Source organism: Rhipicephalus sanguineus, chromosome 6 (assembly GCF_013339695.2).
Source record: "Rhipicephalus sanguineus isolate Rsan-2018 chromosome 6, BIME_Rsan_1.4, whole genome shotgun sequence".
Lineage (NCBI taxonomy): Eukaryota > Metazoa > Arthropoda > Arachnida > Ixodida > Ixodidae > Rhipicephalus > Rhipicephalus sanguineus.
In genome coordinates, this window is record NC_051181.1 from 101,309,020 (window position 1) to 101,333,744 (window position 24,725).

The 24,725-nt window shown below is 45.8% G+C and overlaps 1 protein-coding gene across 1 annotated transcript in view; it reads right to left on the reverse strand.

The window, feature by feature from the left end:
• LOC119396038 (glutamate receptor ionotropic, kainate 5) overlaps positions 1 to 15,915 on the reverse strand; it is an 87,200-nt gene extending 71,285 nt beyond the window's left edge. The window contains exons 1-3 of the mRNA XM_049416561.1: positions 15,819 to 15,915; positions 1,679 to 1,772; positions 82 to 243 (exon numbers count right to left, since the gene is read on the reverse strand). Of these exons, the coding sequence (XP_049272518.1) occupies positions 82 to 243; positions 1,679 to 1,759 (243 nt within the window). The 5' untranslated portion in view covers positions 1,760 to 1,772; positions 15,819 to 15,915. The remainder of the gene's footprint in view (positions 1 to 81; positions 244 to 1,678; positions 1,773 to 15,818) is intronic.
• Between the last annotated feature and the right edge of the window lie 8,810 nt (positions 15,916 to 24,725).

The following is a 24,725-nucleotide window of genomic DNA, read 5'->3' on the forward strand; positions in this document are numbered from 1 at the left end:
GCGAGCAGTTCCTTGTTTTTTTCCTCCTAGGACAATTCCCCGGAAGTCGTTTTGTTGCGTAGGTTAGATGTTACCACTTACTTGGGGATCGAAGGTCAGCAGGTAACCAGCCACGTTAGTTTCACGGGTTCTATTCCGCCCAGCCAAGATGTTTACAGGCAGCACCGAAATGGCCGGAATTGGGTCTGCCAATACGTCGCGGTCGGCAGCTCTGGCAACGGCTGGCATTGTGATGTCAATCACCTGGAGGAGAGCACAGTGTTCGGTAAAGTTTATTGCTTTGACCGGAGGCTCGGAGCGGGCATCATGGATTATCGTTTGGCCTTACAGAACGCAGTGGGAACAAGCTGGATGATCTTTCGAGTGAATGCATTAATGAATCGATTCGATTAACAGTCATAGGTGAAACGTACTACACTTGGCATTACAGCGTATATATATATATATATATATATATATATATATATATATATATATATATATATATATATATATATATATATATATATATATATATATTATAAAGAGGTTTATTAGCGGCGACGATACTCAACAGCGACAGTCGAGGCGGGGCCGACTCTCAGCGCGAGTTGCGTTTTCTTCTAAAAGAGCCGAAGAGGGCGACCCACTAGGAGGTGTTCGAGAGGACGACCCATTACCAAGTTCGATCGCTTCGCTACAATATATATATATATATATATATATATATATATATATATATATATATATATATATATATATATATATATATAAGACCAACTCTGGGCCGTCCACCGAGCGGAGGCCTCCAGGGCAGAAGGGCTCGCGGCTGATGCCTAGATTGGGGCTGAGGCCCGCCCCGAAGTAGCTTCGCAGGGCTATAAATTAAGTTGCTTTTTCTATTCATTTATTCATTCACTTTATGTTTGTTTCTTTTAGTCTGCTACTTTTTCGTGCTCTAACTGCAGTTTACCCCCTTTCCTTCAACACCGCTCGGCTTAATAATAATAATTACAACAATAATTATATCTGGAGTTTTACGTGCGAGAACGACGATATAGCTTTTAGGCATGCCATAGTGGAAGGCTCCGGAAATTTCGGTCATCTGGTGTTCCTTAACGTGCACCACGAGCGGACGTGGTGTTCTGAATGTTTTCTTACTTGCGTCTTCGTCTTCGCGGGCAGTTTAAAGAAAGTTCGTCACCTAAGAAGCATCGTGTCCTGAGAAAGCCGCGCGCATTCCCCGGTAGCTTTCCAATGCAAACGGATGGTTGTTACTTTTTTTTTTCCTTTCCTAACATTTCCTCTATCTTGTGGGACTCCACATAACATTACGAGTAACAAAGATTGGGGAACTTGGCGCTGCATAGGCGCAATGAACACTACGGAAGGCACGAAAAGTCACACGTAGCACTGTGCATTCAAGATCTTATTATAGAATTATTATTATATCTGTGGCACGTGACGGCATTGTCACATCACGATTTCTAGCATCACTTCGTACTGATTCCGACGGTCACATTTCGCATTTGATGAGGCGTCGAAGACTTGTGCCTTGAAAGCACAACATTGCGATTTGCGCTGCATAGGCGACCCGCACTGCCTATGCAGTGTGAAGTTCCCCAACCTAAATTCAACATGTACCAACTGGCCCAAAAGGGTAGTATACCGAAGTATAGGTAACACACATATGACCTACATTATTCTGGAGATCAGCCATGATTCCGGGAGACCAGGTACCGTTAGGATACGGAGTTCCGAAGGTAATTGCAGAGGCCATCTTGTATTCGTATCTGCACAGTACAAGGTAAATGGAACGCAAGAAAATAATTCTACCTTTGTGACTTAGCGATTTCCTTCAGTACATTTTACAGCGAAAGCTGTTATGAGATCACAACAAGGGCCGCCGGTGTCCGTAACCGCTGTCGCGCGAAATAAAAAAAAAACGAAATAAGAAGAACATATTCAGGATGAAACGGGATTCAAACCTGGGCCCTCTGCCTGGCAGCCCCGTATTCTACCACAAAGCCATGTCGGTGCGGTGCTATTGGAAAAAGACCCTATACAGGCGTCATGTCGGGAAGGAACCACATTAACATATGTAATACAGTGTCGTAGAAGAGTAAAATAGCAACGAGGTATCACACAACGTCATTTCTGTAACCAGGCGTCACACAGTGCGAATTGCGCAACGAGTGAGTCGTTGAATGCTTCCAACCAATCACAAAGGCCTCTGCTATAATTTTTCATCGTCATTAGGCACAGCATAAACAAAGTGCACGTAACGCCTTACAGGTGTTTAGCGGGTACCACGGTTCTCCGCAGAATGACGAAAAATGGCATAGTGGCTGTTTCCCTACTTCACAAAAATTAGAGTGATTTATAGCGTATTGGGTACCTGGCAAGTGCACTCGTATTGGTTGCCGAGGAAGCGCATAAGGTGCTCATCACCTATTTCCTCAGGGTCTCAATAAAGTTATTTCCATCTCGCTCGTTCTCGCTTTCTCACGTTAACATATGTTATATGGCGTGGTGGGAAAGCGAAATAACGACCGGGCGTCACACAATGCGACTTACGTAGCTAGTGAGTCGTTTAAAGCTTCCAACCCATTACGAAGGGCTCAGCCATCGCTTTTCATAATTATTTCACAGAGAAAGAAACCGCTGAGTGACAAATCAGAGCTAATCAGGCGCCATCACAGCGTCCTTTCTCGCAGCAGGGCTGTCGCTTGGTCATGTCAAGCATACCGATATTAATTTGAAACCATTTCTGATATCGGGAAAGAATAACCGTAGCTGCTCGACCAACAGGCAATGATCGGCTGCGAAGAGCGGAAATCCAAGTTACTCCTTTTATTCATTTCATGGTATGTAGTAACGTGCAGTAACATCACTTTTGATTAGCAGCGGTGTCTGCTCGCAAAGGTGCGCGAAAAGAATTTCACAGCGAAGCTCCTACAACCCAGCTCATTTGGGCACAGCGATGTTCGCAACATGACCCAGCCGGGAAGAGGGCAAGTGGAAAGCGAAAGAGAAAGCGTAGCATAAGCCAAGTATAGGTGAGAGTGAAGCCTAGTGCAGCAAGGGGAGCAAAGTGCGACCGATAGAGAGGAGGAGGGATAGGGGCCAGAGAAGAGGTTGGAGAGTGTAATGTAAAGCATAGGTGGCAGAAGGTCAAGAAAGCTAAGCAGACAGATGTCCAGGCAAGGATATCTCCCAAGGCACTGCTCCGTGCTCCCTATTGGGCTGCAGAAATTAGGTGCCTTTTTCTTTCTCCTTTCGAACCACTACCACCACCGTATCTCCCTGGAGAAAGGGAAGGCAAAGGGAAAAGAGTGCAGGCGGTCGCCCGGAGAGGAGGACAAAGGCGAGCGGGACGGAGGAGCGGCCGTGCAGGTGTTAGGGCGGAGCCGGACGAGGGAGATCCAATGTCCAACCGCGCCGAGCACAGGTAGTATGACGTTGGTGGTGACGTCGGTTCTCCTCGGTAAAAGGTGGGATGGTGGATGGCAACGCTTAAATCCTTTGAACCTTTTTAAACTATGCCCTATTTCACCTAGCTTTGCATTATGCTTTGCACTCCATCGCTGAGGCATCCCCTCAGCTCCCCTGTCCCTTGTTGTTTACGACGTTAAGTCAGTTAAGCCACGCATAGTTTTCTTTTACGTGGTAAAAGAAAAGGAAAAACCGTGAAAATGGCGAAGAAAGTAAGCATGAAATGAATCGCACTCATTTTACGCAATTCCTCAACATGATGACTCCTTGTTCTAAGTTGTGTCAGGCAGAAACATGTATTGCGTATGTTTTCTGCATTAAATGCGAGACCATTTGTTTGGCTTCCTATGTGCACTTTGGTCTCACTGGCTTTCTGGTATAGGAACTGAGACCACTGTAAGGTGGCGCAAAGGAATACTGAACAATGCCGCCGAGACTCAGAGCTCAATTTGCTGAAATTGGTTGACGCAACCTCGTTTTCAGGCGGCAACACGCGGAAAAAAATGAATTTAATGCGTTCTTCACAAACTACCTTGCCTAGCGGCCTCGCCGTGGAATATACGTGACGTTGTCTTCGCCGGAAACCGCCGTGCCAGACGCGCTCCCGACTGCCCACGCACGTCCGGCGATCGCACCGTCGTTTCGCCATCTCCAATGACAGCACAGGAGACCGCTGACGTCGCCGCCGGTGGTGCCGTCGGTCGGTTCCTCACCAATCCGATCTCCTTAGTCAAGGCTGCCGAGGCATTCGCCAGTACCGCCGCCCACGGCGGCATGACAAAGAGTGGCCACAATTTCATTCTCAGACGAAATAATTCCTAATTCAATAACGAGGTGCTTAAGGTGTGCCACTGCTTTAAAGCAGCGCCCGTTTCCGAGCCACGGTGCGAGATCATATCGCGGATAAACAGCGACACTAGCCGTATCAGCCAACCAGATCTCTTTTCTTCCACCTTTGCTCTTCCCATCGAAGGCGTCGAGAGTGAGAGGGAAAGAATCAACTTTTATTCCTCCACAAGCCAAGGAAACAGAGCAGCTTGCCGCCGCCCAGCCGAAGGCTGGAATCCCCTGGGTCCCAGCAGCTGCCTCGGCTAGCTGGACGGCCCATACTTGGCCTTGCCAGCACGGCCTGAGCATGAATGTCTCCCACTGCTCCCGGTCTAGAATTTTTCGACCCCAAAACAAGCCGCCTTGGAGCATAACCATGGTGCATGTGGCCGATCAGCGCTAGCATTGTATAATTTGCAATGATCATCATATTGCCCTGTGTAGAACCTGCTGCACGCCACTGGGTTCTGATGCATGTTTATTTGCAGAAGGCATCAGGTTACCGCTTCTTTTCTGGTTAGTTCAGGATGAGCTGGTGAATAGCGGGCCCTTTCCAGCCTAGTGATTAGTGATTCCATTATAGCTGAACATGTCGTCTCTTCTCGTTTCCAGCTAGTCTGAGACAACTAATTGCGCTCGTTCACGCATGACAATAGAGTACAAATCGGGATTGGGTTGCCGAAATTATCACTCTATGCCGAGCTCGGGGTGATCGCGAACGGCATCGGCGTACGCTTAGCTAGGTACCGGCATGCCGCTCGTAGGTGTCTGCGGTGGCAGGCTGTTGTGCGTTTGTCACTCACAAAGTCTTAGCTTGAAGCGAAGCTTTAAAGGGACACTAAAGAGAAACAACGAATCGGTATAGATCGATAAATTGTGCTCTGAGAACTCTGATGCCGTTAATTTCGCCATCATAGGTTTATTAATAGAGAAGAAAATCAAGCTCAAAGTTTCATTTTTAAATTTCGCGCCGAAATCTCCCCGCGTGACGTCAGGGATTTCAAAGTGTATTTATCGTATTTTGGCGCCATTGGCTCAACCAAATTACACCAAACTTGCCCCCACATAGGACAATGTACTTCATTTTTACCGATTAGGAACTAGGTAGACCCTTGTAGGCGCCGTCAGAACATGTGACGTCACGGCGAATGGTGCGAAAAATTCAAGGTGGCGTCGCCACCCACATTTTGTTTTCGCGCGTTTTCTCGCTTACTAAGCGTCTTCTCGCAGCAAGCGTGGTGCTTATGGTACCTTGAAAGAGTACTTTACTAATATGAGAAAAATCGTTTTGCTCTTTAGTGTCCCTTTAATAACTAACAGATTTATTTGGAGCGTTCTTACGCGAAAAAAACCCAGCGCCAGCAAGCGTACAAAAATGCGCCCCTCGGAGGTTAGCTTGTCCCATGCGTATTTGTATGCACTGTTTCCCAATATTATGTGCTTTCAGAATAGAGGACCTGTCGGTGATCAAACGTTACTGATATGGAAACGTGATCTTTTTATCGACGTGACTTATCATTTCTCGTTTCCACATTTCATTGTTGCCTGCATATGAATGCATGACCTGCATATGAATGCATGCGCTGCTAAGCGCGTGAATGAAGGTCCGATTATCGGCGTGGAGAAACAGTTGGGAGGGAGCATTGCGCAATGTGAAAGAAAGAAGGAATAGTATTACGTATACGTGAGCCACCCAGACGCCAAGCATTGCTTGCCCCCATTTGTCCGATAGCGCTAGGTCTCCTGAACTTTATTGACTATGCTCTTATAAATAGAACCAGGGTTGTCTCAATGTGATTGTTTTGCACTTATTTTGTAAGGTCTTCAGAATGTGTATTAAATGTTGAGGCGCTGATTGTAGGCGGGGCTTACGCGGTTCTAGCTCGTTCGTTCCATGTGTCTTCAACCGTCAGATGCCAGAGCAGTTGGCTTGGCGGCGCACGTCGGATCGGACGCCTATTCGTACTCTGTGTCCAGATCTAAAATCTGAGTCGCAATCGCCACTCAGGGAATCGCTCTCTTTGGGCTGTGAAGAGCCTTGTTACACAGAATGATCATTCACTGTCCTCACTCACTGTCCCCTTCGATAAAAATCGGAAAAACTGATGCGCAAGAGGTCTCCGCTGCTCCAACAATTTCTACGTAATAAGTTGCAAAAAACAATTATACGGAAAATTAAGCCCCACAATATTACAAATTAATCCCGCCACCAAATTATGCACAAAATGTTGAGACAAAGCGAACAGCACTCAAAGAAATAAAGGCGCCTCCAGAGCGCTAACGTACCACAGTTCGATCTCGGCCAGACGAAGAGGCAACTAGATTAGGTAACCGCAGTAGCTTCCCTGCTGAAGTTGCTGCTTTTGGCATAAACGGCGTTAATACATCCACAACCAGTCAAGCCTCTATCCAAAAGGATTGCCAGGAAAGAGCAATACTCAAAGCCACAAAAACGTCTGAAACCGCAAGAAGGTAAGCTATACAAATCCGTTTACTACAACCATCATTCTCATGACAGCTAAACAATGGCAGACCTCCTCCTAGTAATCATTGCCGCAAACGCTATTACCTTAGTACCCCTTCGCTACCAGCTCTTTGAAAGTACAGCCTATTTGAACGTACCGAACAAGGGGCCGCATCCTGAGATGATCCCTTTGGTGAGTGCCGCTTTGCCTGACGTAGAATCTCGTTTGCCCAATGACTGAAACGACTAAATGCCCGCGTTTCGTCAACCGCCTAATCAGCGTGCACTGAATGCGACTATATGCAAAAGCGATCGTCTCAGAATAACGCCCTTGGTATGCGGCGAAAGAATTATTGCCAGTTACACGCCCATTAAATCTTAGTGAGCAGTGGAGCTAGCAAGCAAGTGCCGCCACCTGGGTACCGCAGATTGACTTTTAGATGCGAAGTATTTTATGGCGGAGTTCAAACCGGCGGTGTGCGGCGTGACCACCCTTACTGCGCATACGCAAGCCCTCTCCACACACCTCCTCTCCCCTCTCCACTACCTCTATCCCCTCCCCCTCTCCATTCCCCCTCTGAAACACGGGCATGGCGAAACGCTGCTTCGCATCGATGGTCCCCTTTAGCGGGAGATCGTGTGATTTTTTTAAATGCGAAGCATCTCTTAGCGAACCTTTGGCACTTTGAGCGTTTCTATCTACGTATCTATCGATCTATCTAGCCGACTACGTCTAGGTGCTCTCATGGTCGCCTCCTTAACCCAGTGTAGACAAAAATTGGCATGGGAGGGTAAGAAGATTTGACAAATATGATTGTCGGGTCATGACATGAATAATGTGAAGATCCTGTCGCGTACGTCGTCAAACCCTTTCCGCTAGACACGTGTGGCACATACCCGCTTGCCACGGGCCGCGATATACGGGTATGCGCCACAGGTGATTGACAGTTTATATCTACCTAGGAACGGCGAGAACAGACATTGGTAACGTAAATGCAAGAGCATTAAGAAAAAATCGGCAGATCCCACGCAGTGTGGGAATCGAGGTAATGCGAAGCAGCCAGCAAAGAACTGCGTACATCGTCTTGTTTGTCATTGAGGCTTATGAAGTCATTCATGTCGTGACGTCTAGTTCGCTATATATCGCGAGATTGTCATACATGCATGCGTGTATAATCTGGTATATGTCATGCTAATGAAACATATATTCTGCTACATATATACGATGCGTGACCTGCTATTTATGTTCGTCACGCACTCTTGTCATGCCATAACAATTTAGGTATATATCCAGTAAACAAAATGGCCTGGAGTGCACCATGAGCGTGGTATCTAAATCATACCCTACATGACATGCATGTCATGATTTTCGTGTTACTACCTGTTATTTATGTTAGTTACACAGTCACGTCGCGAGATACCAATTTTGGTGTATATCAAGCTAGCGAAACGGCCGCCAGCGCACCGTGAGCGTGGCGCGTAAGTCATGGTGTACATGGTATGTGTGTCATGATTTTCATATTAACTCCTGTTATTTATATTCGTCACACAGTCACGTCACGCGATACCAATTTTGGTGTATGTCAAGCTAGCGAAACGGCCGCCAGCGCGCCATGAGCGTGGCACGTAAGTCATACTGTGCATGGCATGCGTGTCATGATTTTCATGTTACCATCTGTTATTTGTGTTCGTCACACAGTCAAGTCGCGCGATACCAATTTTGGTGTATATCAAGCTAGCGAAACGGCCGCGAGCGCACCATGAGCGCGGAATGTAAATCATGATGTACATGATATGCGTGTCATGATTTGCACGTTAGGACCTGTCACTTGTGTTCGTCATACACTATTGTCACTCCATATCAATTTTGGTATATATCAAACTAACGAAACGGCCGCAAGAGCACCAAAACAGTGACATATAAATCATGTCGTTCATGACACGGATATCATGATTTTCATGTTATGACCTGTCATTTATGTTCGTCATAAAGTTGCGTTATGTCATACCGATTTTGGTGTATATCCTATTACCGAAACGGCCAGGAGAGCGCAATGTCGTAGGCGGCTAGATAGATAGATAGATAGATAGATAGATAGATAGATAGATAGATAGATAGATAGATAGATAGATAGATAGATAGATAGATAGATAGATAGATAGATAGATAGATAGATAGATAGATAGATAGATAGATAGATAGATAGATAGATAGATAGATAGATAGATAGATAGATAGATAGATAGATAGATAGATAGATAGATAGATAGATAGATAGATAGATAGATAGATAGATAGATAGATAGATACGCTGAAACTCGCAGAAGTTCGCTGAGAAATGCTTCGCATTTAAAACCAACATCGGCTGTGTTGACTTGCCGAATGGAAAGAATGAAAATTAGGATCCCAGAAGGAATCGAAACCAAGCATTCTGCGTGGCAATCAGGTATTCTACCACGCAGCCACGCCAGGTCTATAAACTGGTTTGGAAAAACAGCCTACGCAGGCGTAATATCGGTGCAACATCAATTGTGGTTGTGGTGCTTGCTATCTAATTTTACAAGAAAGCAATGAGCACTACATGATACTCCTACGATGTGTACTCCTACGCTACAGGCGTCATATCGGAATAACGTCTGTGGTTCCAGTGTTGGCTCCGCTTTTATAGCAGTCTAATAAACATTGCATTTGTATTCCTATGATTCACCAAGCTATATTGAAGCATTGCTTGACCCCTGAGGAATACATTAACGAAAGTTACATATGATATCCACATCACCACACTGTAAAGTGCACTTCGTCCGTCTTACGAGGCTGGGCGATGGCCTCATGCTGACCGAGGATGATGCCAGGTTGGTTGGCAGCCGCTTTGTAGACTAGGCAACGTAGGCCACATACGTCGAGCTAGTCTACGAATACGACAAGCGCCATCCACTGACGTTGGTCTACGTAGCACTATCCAGACCTACCAGCCTCGACGACCTATACTTCATGAACGCGAAGGGTGGCTTCAGGTTCCGACATGTCGCCGGCTCTATCGAGTCACAATTTGTCGATGAAATGACCGAGGCACCCACGAATTCTAACAGCTCTACTATACCACATACTTCACTACACATGTACCCCTCGTCACTGCGATCAGGACCGGACAAGTCATGACCAGCTGTTGGTGCTCACTGATCACTGTGATGATGACCTTGTTCAAGAACTGTCAGGAACTTCTTCCACACATGCACACGGGTTCGTAAAACGTGCGTGCGTTCTTCATCATAAGTGACAAGTATAATAGAACTTTTTGTTGGGCTAGTTGGTACATGCTTACTGAAAAACCAAAAAGACGCGTACCATCAAGGAAGAAGTAAGGACAGGACAGAAAGGGCGTCACTCGCAACTAACTTTATTCCCAGAACATCAGCGACATATATAACCACAGCGACCCTGCGCGCGCACATCGCCTCACACGCTCGTCAAAAACCCGCGATAACAAGATCAACTAATCGAAAAATGAATCGATGAAACTAAATTCACCCCCACGCAGAGCAACAGATGTAACACAGCATTCTTTTTTCTTTCTAATATAGTATGCTTCCATAATTTCACGCGCTAAGACGTCGTTACTCTTTCCAAGAACGGAAACACTGGCAAACCCAGGCTCACACTTGCAGGAACCACAATGCACAGGCAAATGTGCTGAAGGTTTATTTTTCACCGAAAGTTCGTGCTCCCTCATCCTGTCGTTTATGCACCGGCCTGTTTGGCCGACCCTACCGCAACTAAGCGGGATCTCGTACACCACGCCAACCGAGCAGGCGACAAAGGGCCTTGCGTGCCTCTTCCCACACGGGGAGGGCCTCGGTGAAAAAGAAATTCGTGGGCACAGGCTAGCCAACTTGCGGGGCGCCGAGAACACCAAGGGTACCTTGTACCTGTTGGCCACATTCTTAAGGTTGTGAGCAACCTTGTGCACATATGGCATAACCATGGGCCTTTTTTCCATCGGCTGCCTATTTCTTCTCGATCCCTTCAGTTTCTGAAGGAGGGTTTCCGAGACTGCAACAACGACAGAACCAGGGTAGCCGGCTGAATACAGCCTCGTGACCTGATTATTGAAACTTTCCTGCATTCGATGAGGACAGGATTTCACCAGCGCTCCTTCCAGGCACATGGAAGCAACGGCCCTCTTGACAAGTTTCGAATGCGAGGCATCATAAGGAAGAAGTGCCTTGCGTGAACGTGGGCAATATGCCCAACATATGTGCGTCTCCGAGAAAGTGAGACTCAGGTCTAAAAATTGCAGCACACCACCAACAGGAAGCTCATGCGTGGATAAAAGACCCTTGGCGTGTTGTCTAAAAACAGCTAAAACCTCATCCACTGAGTTAGTGGTTGTCAAAGAAGGGTTAGCTTTAAAAATGATTAAAAAGTCATCAACATACCTAAAAATCTTCACTTCAGCATCGTCAATAACCTGAGCCACTTCTCTGTCAAAATCCGCTAAAAATATGTTACATAACACAGGTGCCACGCATGAACCTATGCAGATTCCTTTTCTTTGAATATAAAACTGATTATCGTGACACACGAACGTGGAACATAGATAAAATTCGAGCAACGTCATAAAGTTGTCAAGGGAAATGCCAGTGGCGCGCTCAAAGGCAAGAACACCATTCCGCTCAATACAGCTTCTAACAACTAAAAACAACTCTGCGTGGGGAACCGAATAGAACACATCTTCAACATCAATAGAAAAAGCATTGCCACCTTCGTTTAGGCCTATCAAGAACTGTGTAACATCATTTGACTTCTTAACAAGAAAAGGGTCATCCACAATAAGCGCATTAAGAGGCTTCAGTAAAAATTTGCTCACATTTTGTTGCCAGGATTCCCGTTCGCTGACAATACACCTGAATGGCATGTCGACGACCTTATGAGTTTTTACACTGAAAAACACAGACAGCGCGGTTCGCTTCGAGGAACTGATGGCTTTTGAAAGAACGTGAAGCTGCAGATCCTTGCAGAACAAGATCGCCTTAGCTTTTACCTTGTTTGGCTGTGTCTTCGTTCGGGCAAAGTTCTTGGCTATAGCTTGTGCAGCTTTTTCACGAAACGCCTCGGCCGACAGGACGACAAAGCCCACCCTCTTTGTCGGACTGCAGAAGTTGGAGGTTATTTGTCCTGAAGTATGTGACCACTTGCCCAGTCGTATCCTTGGGAAGAAGATGTGTACGCTGCACAGTCTTCAGCAGGCAATCAACACTCTCCAATAGGCATCTATCACGGTGGTCACCATCCGCACAATTGGCCACACGCCGATTCAAGGCCAGCAACTCGTGGACACGGAGACTTGGTGGCACGGAAAACTTGGTGCCTTTCTTGAGAGTCTTGAAAATACCCTCAGGAAGGTCTACGTTTCCTAAGACGTGTAGCTGGGTCGGCTGAGCAGTTTTCTTCGTGGCACCCTTCGGGAGGTGATTCAGCGTACATCGCCACCAAAACTCAGTAGTCTGCGCTATGGCTCGCTGACAAAGCTTAAGCCTACGGTGCGCGAACCACCCAGTGTCCAACTCAAAGCACTTGACACGCAAACAGTCTTGAAGGAAGCGAATCTGTCTCCACAGCTCTGATTTCCAAATCCGGCATATCCTCCTCGAATGACTCAGTGAAGGCTTGACAGACCCAAACCGAGCTTGCACTTCCAGCGGCACCAACCCATTGTTGATGAAAAACGCCAAGTATCTTGCGCGGCACGTAGACGAGGCAATATGCGCGACCAGCAGCAGCGGCTCCGAATTAGAAAGAGGGGAACAGAAGGCAGGGCCCACTATAGAAGAAATGTAACTTAATAGAACTTTTTGTTGGGCTAGTTGGTACATGCTTACTGAAAAACCAAAAAGACGCGTACCATCAAGGAAGAAGTAAGGACAGGACAGAAAGGGCGTCACTCGCAACTAACTTTATTCCCAGAACATCAGCGACATATATAACCACAGCGACCCTGCGCGCGCACATCGCCTCACACGCTCGTCAAAAACCCGCGATAACAAGATCAACTAATCGAAAAATGAATCGATGTAACGCGCTGTCTGAAATCGCGCTGTCTGTGTTTTTCAGTGTAAAAACTCATAAGGTCGACATGCCATTCAGGTGTATTGTCAGCGAACGGGAATCCTGGCAACAAAATGTGAGCAAATTTTTACTGAAGCATCTTAATGCGCTTATTGTGGATGACCCTTTTCTTGTTAAGAAGTCAAATGATGTTACACAGTTCTTGATAGGCCTAAACGAAGGTGGCAATGCTTTTTCTATTGATGTTGAAGATTTGTTCTATTCGGTTCCCCACGCAGAGTTGTTTTTAGTTGTTAGAAGCTGTATTGAGCGGAATGGTGTTCTTGCCTTTGAGCGCGCCACTGGCATTTCCCTTGACAACTTTATGACGTTGCTCGAATTTTATCTATGTTCCACGTTCGTGTGTCACGATAATCAGTTTTATATTCAAAGAAAAGGAATCTGCATAGGTTCATGCGTGGCACCTGTGTTATGTAACATATTTTTAGCGGATTTTGACAGAGAAGTGGCTCAGGTTATTGACGATGCTGAAGTGAAGATTTTTAGGTATGTTGATGACTTTTTAATCATTTTTAAAGCTAACCCTTCTTTGACAACCACTAACTCAGTGGATGAGGTTTTAGCTGTTTTTAGACAACACGCCAAGGGTCTTTTATTCACGCATGAGCTTCCTGTTGGTGGTGTGCTGCAATTTTTAGACCTGAGTCTCACTTTCTCGGAGACGCACATATGTTGGGCATATTGCCCACGTTCACGCAAGGCACTTCTTCCTTATGATGCCTCGCATTCGAAACTTGTCAAGAGGGCCGTTGCTTCCATGTGCCTGGAAGGAGCGCTGGTGAAATCCTGTCCTCATCGAATGCAGGAAAGTTTCAATAATCAGGTCACGAGGCTGTATTCAGCCGGCTACCCTGGTTCTGTCGTTGTTGCAGTCTCGGAAACCCTCCTTCAGAAACTGAAGGGATCGAGAAGAAATAGGCAGCCGATGGAAAAAGGGCCCATGGCTATGCCATATGTGCACAAGGTTGCTCACAACCTTAAGAATGTGGCCAACAGGTACAAGGTACCCTTGGTGTTCTCGGCGCCCCGCAAGTTGGCTAGCCTGTGCCCACGAATTTCTTTTTCACTTAGTATCGAAGCTTGGGCGTGTTGGTTAGACATCGGAGGGGATACAGCGCAAGAGAAAACGAGGACAAGAAAGGCGACGCACACAGAGCGCTGTGTGCGTCGCCTTTCTTGTCCAAAGTGTTGTAAGTCAGCGCTCTGTGTGCGTCGCCTTTCTTGTCCTCGTTTTCTCTTGCGCTGTATCCCCTCCGATGTTCTTTTTCACCGAGGCCCTCCCCGTGTGGGAAGAGGCACGCAAGGCCCTTTGTCGCCTGCTCGGTTGGCGTGGTGTACGAGATCCCGCTTAGTTGCGGTAGGGTCGGCCAAACAGGCCGGTGCATAAACGACAGAATGAGGGAGCACGAACTTTCTGTGAAAAATAAACCTTCAGCACATTTGCCTGTGCATTGTGGTTCCTGCAAGTGTGAGCCTGGGTTTGCCAGTGTTTCCGTTCTTGGAAAGAGTAACGACGTCTTAGCGCGTGAAATTATGGAAGCATACTATATTAGAAAGAAAAAAGAATGCTGTGTTACATCTGTTGCTCTGCGTGGGGGTGAATTTAGTTTCATCGATTCATTTTTCGATTAGTTGATCTTGTTATCGCGGGTTTTTGACGAGCGTGTGAGGCGATGTGCGCGCGCAGGGTCGCTGTGGCTATATATGTCGCTGATGTTCTGGGAATAAAGTTAGTTGCGAGTGACGCCCTGTCTGTCCTGTCCTTACTTCTTCCTTGATGGTACGCGTCTTTTTGGTTTTTCAGTGACAAGTATAAGCACTACATATCAGCTTACCGCTTGTGGTGTTGGTAATACCCACGTCGCCGTTGGCAGCGTTACCCAACCGTAAACTGGTATATATAACACATATGCGGCTCTTCAACGTATATGTGTGGGTATAAAGTTTATACAAATCTTTAGCGTTGTTTTGTGACATGTCGCTCAGTAAAAAAATTACGCCACTCACCTTCCCGCCGCATGCTTCGCATAACATCGACTCCTGCCGAATTTTTCTTCATCTTTCTTCTTTCTTTCTTTATCCCTTTCTGCTTCATCTTTTTTCTCCTTTCTGTCATCTTTATATCTTTCTATATGCACTCCCTCCTCCGTTCTCTCCTCCTTTCCCGCCCCTTAACCCTCACTTCTCTTTCCCACTCCTTGCTCTACTGTACTGTACATGGCTACGCTATAGTTTACTCGCTCACCTCCCCCTTTATTCCTCTTTTCCCTCCCCTCATCCTTACATCAATCCTTCTCACCCTCACTTCCATTTCTCAACCACTTGCTATATTATACTGTACGTGGCTATGCTATAGTTTACTCGCTCACCTCCTCCTTTTCATCCTCTTTTCCCTCCCCCTCACCCTTACATCCATCCTTCTCACCCTCACTTCCATTTCTCAACCCCTTGCTAAATTATCCATTAGAATGCAACGCTTAAAGAACACAAACACATGGGGCGAGAACGAGGACGGGCGCTTCAAATCATCCTGTGCAAGGCTATAGCAAGCTTTACCCTTTACCCTTTACTTCCTCCTCACATCACTTCCCTTTCTGTCCTCCTTACTATACTATACTAAGCACGGCTACGCTATGCTAGGAGCTGCTTGGTTCATACACGCTGTCTGTGGCGCGCGTTCGGCGAGCTTTTGCGGACGGAGCCGGCCGAACCCTAAGCGTAAACGGCACCGCCGTTAAAACAAATATGTCGCAAATGAGTGCATTCTCGAACTGAATTAGAATGTATTTTTCTCTGAGTTGACGCTGCCAATCGGTTGGCTAGGTAGGCAGTATATTTTGTGCCACACATGGAACTGTCATCACGAAGCAATGCTGGTCGCGTAGCACGGGGTGCAGTTACGCGACCAAGTAAAACAATACTCACGTGCAGTTAAGAAATTGTTTCAAAGAAGAGAAAAAGACGTCTGTGATTCCTTTTACTTCGATCTTCTTGTTTTTGAACTTTATATCAGCTGCAACAGGTATCTGAAAATAAAGAATGATGTGGGCGTACGGAATATTGCCGTTCGAAAGAGCTCATCTGCATTAGTCGGAAAGATCTCTAAAGTTTGTAGCACGTGCTTTAAAACGATTATTATGCTATATTATATGACATTATTGTACAAAGCAGGAAACATTGAATATCGTTCGTCACTCACCGTCCCGTAGCAAAGCTGAGTAGCAATGGCCAGCCAGCGCTAAGTGCAGTCAAACGAAAGCATTTTAAATTCTGAGGCCAGCGCTCTAACTGCGCCCGCCAGTTAACCATAAAACTGTTCATGTTCTACTTAACAGAAGCAAACTAAATAGCAAGCTGAACATGCACTAGGACGGGGTAAGCTAACGCCACTCGTGAGGCGCACAGCAATTGTCCCAGATCAAAGTTCCGAGCGATAGCTCGGTTGGGCTCGCTTTGAGAAAAGAAAAGACCACTAGTTTGCTGAGACTTGACTTTATTGAACGTCTTGGTTTATGCAAAGACGAGAATTTGTGTTTCCGAACTGTGGGATCCTGTCGACAAGACTCCAGCGTCGAGCTGTAGCATGTCTGCCGCGTAGCTGCTCGTTGTTCCTGTTTGCGGACGCGCATGCAGGTGCGCTTTTCTTCGGTGCTGCTTGTGCTTCGCTGAAGTTGTTTGGCTGGCGCTGCGACAACACGCGATGCGTGTGGAACGAAGCACATGATGACCGTTCATACCCTGAATTAAAGCCGGCCAGAACTTTGCGCCATCTCGAGGGCGTTGTGTAAACAATTTTCTGCGGCACCAAGGCAGCTCAGAGACGGTTGTGTGACCTTGGGCTGAGCTTGAAGGTCAGATTCACGGAACGAGGCGTTTTCTGGGTTTGTGCTTGGAGAAGTCGAGCTGCTGCTCTAAAACCGTCAATTCCCCACATTTTTCTGTGAAAGTATGCGCTAGGTATTGCAAAAGTTCTGGTGCAGGCATATTATATTATGCACATTCAGCTATTTCATACTAACCCAATTTTTCACATATTTTTTTTTCTTCAATTTAGCAAAATCAAGATATCGCCCCTTAAATATCAGCAAATATCATGCATTGCCTACAGTAGCGCACTTACCGGCAACAGCCCAACGCGCAAGTGGCAAGCCATTGCAATGCGTGTTGTCCGCAGCTTGAGCGCTGGAAGAGTGCGTGCAGGCACCTTTGCCTCAACCGCGAGTACTGCTCTCTACTGGTGTGTGTATGCTTTATTGTCACATACGTTCAGAGCATTTCCATTCCTCAGTGTTCTTAGGGAAATACAAGTTTATACAAATCGGGCCATAAAATTGATTCCGCTCTTGCACATCGTTTCTGATACTTACACAGGCTAACGAGCGCATGTCTATATATTTGACACGTGTAGTGCTCTGTCCTTGAGGCAAGTGGCAATTTTTATAGGACATTGTTTTATGCCTCCGCAATACCGGTCGCGCTCCTAGTATTTATTTGTGTACAGGACACATTGACGGACTTTCGTCGCTGATATATGCGCGAGGCGTCGGGTGTCATGCGGCATGAGCAACGAAGGCACCGAGCTATAGAAGAATTTCGTGGTATAAGTAGCTTCGTTTCCATCATTGATTCGGTCAGGACGTCGCTGGCAAACGCGGCAACCCAAATATATTGATCGCAGCAACTGTGTCGTTTTACCGACAATTGCCCGGCACCTTTTTCCATATATTTTCCTTGTGCAATCACTAAGGCGAGGCCGTCGTGCTTGTTTGTATAGTATTGCCCCTTGCTTCTCTGGCAGCCATTGTAGATCACACGAGAAAACGGAAAGTGAATATTGCAAGCCTTTTTTTTTCTTGGCTTTGCACACGTGTGCCCACCGCTAGAAAGCTACAACCCCCCAACACAACGAAAGAAACACTACGAACGAGGGAAAACTGCAACCTTCGGACACATTGTAACATCATCCCTGCCGTAGCGTGAATAAATTTTTGCAACATCTCTATACATGCCTAGCATCTTCAGTAGCGAGCAGAACTGACAATCGGGATGTTTTATTCCCGTTTTGTCACAACAAAACATGCTATAGCTTGATTAGAAAAAACAGCGCAAAAAACTACAGGACACACAGGAAGGGAACGCACACAGCGCTGAACTCTCAAAAAATTTATTGTGAAAAAACAAATGCATTGCCTATAAATACACGTGATAACCACTCGTATAATAGGGCGTCACTGGACATGGCGCAGATAGGCCGCGAATAGCACAACCGAGACAGATTACGTCAAACGCCTCCGTAGGTACTTAATTTCATTGGGCACTAAATGATGCAATTGACGGGGTGCTGACACAGTTTTCACCCAACTGCGCAATCTTATGCGCTTCAACAACTTCACGTTTTAGGCGATCCCTGTGTTTACTGACAACACTACATTTCACAAAAATAGGTGAGCACGTGCATGACCTACAGTGGATGGCTAACCAACCACCTTGTGCACGTTTTACATTGCTGTCATGCTCTCTCATTCTATCGTTAGCACAACGACCCGTCTGACCTACATAATATCTACCACATGTGAGAGGAACCTGATACACAATATTTTCAATACAATCGATATACCCAGTTCTGTGCTTCTTCTGACAACCTTTTTGCCGGTTCATTGAATTGTATGGCCTCGTCAAACGGCAAATACTGTTTAATTTTGCAGGAGCAGAAAACACCACCTTAATGTTTGCTTCTTGCGGGATTCTTTTCAAATTAGTAGGTGTTCTGTGTATATATGGAATGACAGCCACTTTTTCTTTTTTACCCTTTTCAGGTTCACGATTTTCCTTATTACATGCTCGAAAATTTTTGCGCATGCTCTCTGCGACAGCAACGGTTACATGGTCAGGATAGCCTGCCGCTACAAGTCGCTTCACCTGTTGTCCTAAAGCTTCTGAGAGTTTATGAGGACATGTCCGTTCGAGCGCATTGGTCAAGCTAGGGTTTACAATGCCACGTTTAACCAGCTTTGAGTGTGCCGAGCTGAAAGGGAGAAGGGTTTTTTTTTACCCCGAGGTTGGTACATCCAACAGATGTGATCACTGTTGATGAGAAACAAAACAACCAGGAAAAGAAGGCTCCCCTCATCAGGGAATTCGCATGTAAGCTCCAGGGGGTAAGAGATTGCGAAAAAAATTTCGATAATGTAATAAGGAAAATCATGAACCTGAAAAGGGCAAAAAAGAAAAAGTGGCTGTCATTCCATATATACACAGAACACCTACTAACTTGAAAAGAATCCCACAAAAAGCAAACATTAAGGTGGTGTTTTCTGCTGCTGCAAAATTAAACAGTATTTGCCGTTTGACGAGGCCATACAATTCAATGAACCGGGAAAAAGGTTGTCAGAAGAAGCACAGAACTAGGTATATCGATTGTATTGAAATCGTTGTGTATCAGATTCCTCTCACATGTGGTAGATATTGTGTAGGTCAGACGGGTCGTTGTGCTAACGATAGAATGAGAGAGCATGACAACAATGTAAAACGCACACAAGATGGCTGGTTAGCCATCCACTGTAGGTCATGCACGTGCTCACCTATTTTTGAGAATAGTAGTGTTGTCAGTAAACACAGGGATCGCCTAACACGTGAAGTTGTTGAAGTGTATAAGATTGCGCAGTTGGGTGAAAACTGTGTCAGCACCCCGTCAATCGCATTATTGCCCAAGGTAATGGAATACCTATGGAGGCGTTTGACGTAATCTGTCTCGGTTGTGCTTTTCGCGGCCTATCTGCGCCATGTACAGTGACGCACTATTATACGTATGGTTATCATGTGTATTTTGAAGTTGGTTTGTGCACAATAAATTTGTTGAGAGTTCATCGCTGTCTGCGTTCCCTTCCTGTGTGTCCTGTGGTTTTTTGCGCTGTTTTTTCTAATCATGTACAACGAACAAGCCCAGCACTCCGCACTTATGGCATAGTTGCAAGCGTTTCGGCGTGAGAAATGTTTCCGTATACTCTAGCCTGTAGGAAATGCTACGTTTTTCTCGGGTTTATTTTGTTTCTCGGAGCGCGGTTTTGGAAAACGAAGGCAATTGTTTGAATAACGTTTTCTTTGTATTATTTATGTGATATAAGCGAATGTTGGCACACAAATAAGGCGTCGGCTACTCCTTGGCTCTTCAAGGCACATATCCAAAAACTTTCAGTATCACAAGGAGCAACGTGGCGATTAAAAAATACCTGCCAAACAGCGTTCTCAAATTAGCACCACGACGAATAAAAAGATGTCTCCGAAACGACGTTTTTACAGTATCATTAGAACATAAATGATGTGTTGCACATGCAACAGACAACTTAAGTAACACCATAATGTAATGCAATATGTCTTAAAGGCATATAATGATGTCCCTAATGCCTCTAGTCAGCAGGTGGTACATACAACACACAGCTGTTATGTTTGAATCGCATTAGTATCTTCTCCAAGGCACCCCAATTTGTGAACTACACATAGTTTGTCTCGAGCACACAATTAAGGATTAACCTTTTTTTTATTATTCAACATCAGCAATAAAACACTCAATAGTTAGACTCCGCTTAATGCAAACTATAATGATGACCAATTCTTACAAAGATGCTTCGAGTAATTAGCCATTCGCCAACGTAAGGTCATTTTATGCCAGCACACCTAGAGTATGACGCAACTAAAGTGGGGACAACTGCGGCCTATAATGTGCTTGTTGAATTCCAGCATATAGCTTTATTGCTACGGGTGGCCCGCCTACTAAAATTTTAAGGTTAACTCCCCTGGAAAACTCTTGTCAAAGGTTAAATGTAAATATCTCAGCGGTTTATTATGTCCACTTTCAACCGCAATAACACTCCGCTCAGTATGTTTGCTTGGCAAGAGCACTGCCGGGAAGAATACATGGCGCGTATTTGCACAATAGCGCATTCGCTTATGCGCCATTGATTCTTGAGCTCTGAGACCCAATAACAGTCCCAATATTTGCCTTTGGGGTCGGTGGCGTTTCTCGCTTGGTGGGAAAAAACATTATTTCAAGCGAACGTGCCAAACAAACAGTGCCTTCATTTGCTTTTGCCCCGTTTTTGATCTTTTGCGACCTGCCATAAAAAATCGCAGTGTCAAGATAATCGATTCTCGCTATCTCCCTCCTCCATTTACCTCTAAAGACAAATTGCTTACACACCATGACATTTGCGGACATTACTGCCTAGGTCGCCAAACCCTCCCGCCTTTACTACGTCGGTACTCATACAGGCGCCAGGTTCTATGGTGTAGACTACAAACCCTCACTTTCCTCTCCCCTGCCTTACGCCACAATATTTACCCCGGAATGTACCCTAATTCAGACTGCAAGTTTTGTTCTGTCAGGCAAGCGGACCTTAACCACATTATGTGGCAATGTAAAAATCACTCCCCTACCCCGAGCCATCGTAAACAATTAAGTAGTCAGGAGCTGTGGGAGGCTGCCATGCGCAGCTACAAACCCGCACTTCAGTATAAACACAACACACACCACGGGCGTAGCAAGAAATTTTTTTCCGGGGGGGGGGGGGGGGGGGGGGTCAACCATACTTTATGTATGTTCGTGCGTGCGTTTGTATGTGCGCGTGTATATGTACGCAAGCAAAACTGAAAAATGTCGGGGGGTGGGGGGTTGAACCACCCCCCCCCCCTGGCTACGCCCCTGACACACACTGATCTCGAACGCATTCACTTGTTCCAAAAGATATATCTCCGCCACGCGTACAACGCCTCCTACGCAGCATCGACAATAACTTTTTTAAGGATTCCGGAATGATCCCCGCTCATAATCTGCATAGACACCGTTCGAGTCATGCATACAAACTGGAAACCCATCGAGATATTAGAAACCTACGTAATCTAAAAGCTACAAATTATGTGGTGCAAGACGCGCTGAGGAATGGTTAATACTAATACCACGTGCAAACCATAGAAAACAATGCTCTAACTACACAATGCCCACACTGTTAAACTATTCTAATTCGGTACGATTTGATCTTTCCCCGGCCTCTCCTAAAGAACTGAAGCTGATGGATACGGTTTTTATGTATTGGTCACATGTACCTGATATATATATATATATATATATATATATATATATATATATATATATATATATATATATGTATGTATGTATGTGTGTGTGGGGGGGGGGAATGGTTGGACCGTACTTTCGAAAAGCTAAAAAAAAGCTAAATCATTGGATTAATGAGAGAGACGCTTGTTCATCCGAGACTTATCTCACGTAGGTAGCGATGCACCCAACTCTCCCAAAGCTGGGCCTCAAGCGGGACGGCACTACTCTCAAGCCTACAGCCAGGTACCTGCGTCTCTTACACTTTCTTTGCGGCGTCTAGTGTTGCTCGCGTCTACTTTGTGATCACTTACGTACGCATACTGCGTGCAACTTCCTCGCTATGTATCTGCTTTAAAACCTCCAGTACCCTCCCTCACGCATGGCTCTCGCCTTCTTTAAAGAAAGGCGGCTACTTCTTCGTGAAGATGGAGATTTCATGTTTACCTGCGCGCACGTCACATCATGCTCGTTGACCTAATTGGTTGGCAAATTGTTATACTGCAGTGTGCATGGACGATAAAGCTACGAACCTAATTTTGTGTGTTTATAAACTGACATAAGTTACCGATGCTTTGCCTGTCAAGCAAAACTGTTGACTTGTTTTGTTACTGAAAGCCACATGAAACCTAGATAGAATAATGTCTAGTACTTCTGCTTTCGTGGCTGTATATAGTTGGTCAGAAATGGGGCATCGCGCCTCATCGCACCCTGTTTCAGAATGTGTGCGTAAGCGACTAAGGAAGAGGGTGTCTTCAAAGGTGGAAGAAAAGACAAATTGCTGCTGTTTGACACTCGATCCGCAACGTGGCACGAGCAGCGCTCATCTGATTGAACTTTGTCGACGGCAGTTCGTCGATTCACTTTTCTCGGCTAAATGTACACTACGGTCCACCGTTAAAGGGAACACTCAAATGAGCACCTTTCATTTTGCTGGCCCTCTAACAGCAAGTGGACAGGGAAACATTGTTCATGCACTGCACGAGCCTGCAAAAAGAGGCAGAACTGTCAACTGCCGGTAGTATTATGCGAATCCAAGCCACTATGTTTTTGCAAGAGAGGGAAATCCAAACATGCCCTGCACGCAAGTGTTCCCTTTAGCAGTGCACCCGTCTGTACATACGCACTAGCTCATGAAAGTGCTAACCCCTCACACTCATGGACACAGAGATGTGGAACATACTGTCCGAGCGCGGACAACACGTTGTAAACGATACTAAGAAGAGCAGGCGAGCGGCCACTTAACATTCGTGTAGTATGCCAAGGCCAAGTCATTAGGCATATATGCGCTTTAGTTGAGGACGTTCGTGAGGCGAGGTTGACCATATAAGGTAGCAACAGAACGCTCCTGTCGGTTAGCTGAAGGCAGCGACTCAAGAGGACGTCACTTCAAGACAGATGACGTTTACGTACAGTTGCAACCTCTCTGCCTTTCTACAAATATAACTCTCTCTCGCTCGCTCTCTGCCATGTTCAAGACAGACTGTTAAAGTCAATGCCCTCGCTATACAAATGACAAAATGAATTGGGGAGCTGACGGAAGGGCTGCATTGACAACTACTATATGAACTCAACAACGAAGTGCTGATTTTCATATTTTGATCACTTACCCAGACAAAATATAAACCAACAATCTTTTGCAACGTCGCAATAAGGCAGACACATATTCATTGGTCGCTATGCGTACACGTGCGAAATAAACTGCGTACATTTCCAAAAATATCTTTATTACAGATATCTTTAGACATTTCTGTCTGTTAGTTCTCATTAATATTGCGTCTAACAAAGAAAAACGAGCCCTTAAAGGTCATCTTCTTTCCTTGATCACTTCCAGAAATTCGAAGGTGAACTACGAAATACGAATCCAGTATGATTAGGCCGCTAATCGCCACCCCCCCCCTCCCCCCACACCCCCACCCCACCCCGCCTCCTCAGCGTGGGCGCTTCAGATCAGAATCTGCCACCCCATAAATGCATGTAATCATTGTTTTATTAGCAGCGTCATCATACTTCTATTCATTTCTGCTCAAGGTAAGCAAATCTCGATCTCTGTCGTCATAACGTGATTCTGCAAATTATGCCAAGGCAATATTGCGGGACCAACTGTGATATCAAAGTCGGATAAATTAATAACCGTTTCACAACATTCATACTTGCTCGGTTCACACTTCCACCAGAAAGAAGCGAATGGTAACGTTCCTATACAACTTCACATCCTAAAACTTGATCGCTGTGCCTATAGTGATTATACATAGCCCTGATGTTTTGCGTAAGCTTCCTAACCTAGGTCTGATAGCAAGTAAAATGAAGCTCTTCGTTTTATTGCAAGAGGAACAATGCTGGGAGTAGCAGTGCAAACGTCTAATTTATTAATGCCGAAAGGGTTAATGAAAACAAAATTGAAGGCATTGTAAATGTCTCGCTTCGCAGATGATACGCCAATTGTCGCACCACTTTGAAAAAGATACAAGCTACAGTAAAGCCTCGGTGATACGATCACGGCTCGTACGAATTTCAGGGTGATACGAATTTTTCTGTGGTCCCGGCCAAGGCCCATTAGCCTGCAATGTATTGGTGTACGGTTGTTGCGAACCGATTTTTACCCCGCGACGTTTGATACGAACGTACGCTAGCGCACAGGTAAGAACAGGTGCTGCCTGCGCTGTCGCGGAAGACGCGGCAGTCATGCGCGGGCGCGGGCGTGCTGCGCGACCATCAACGGT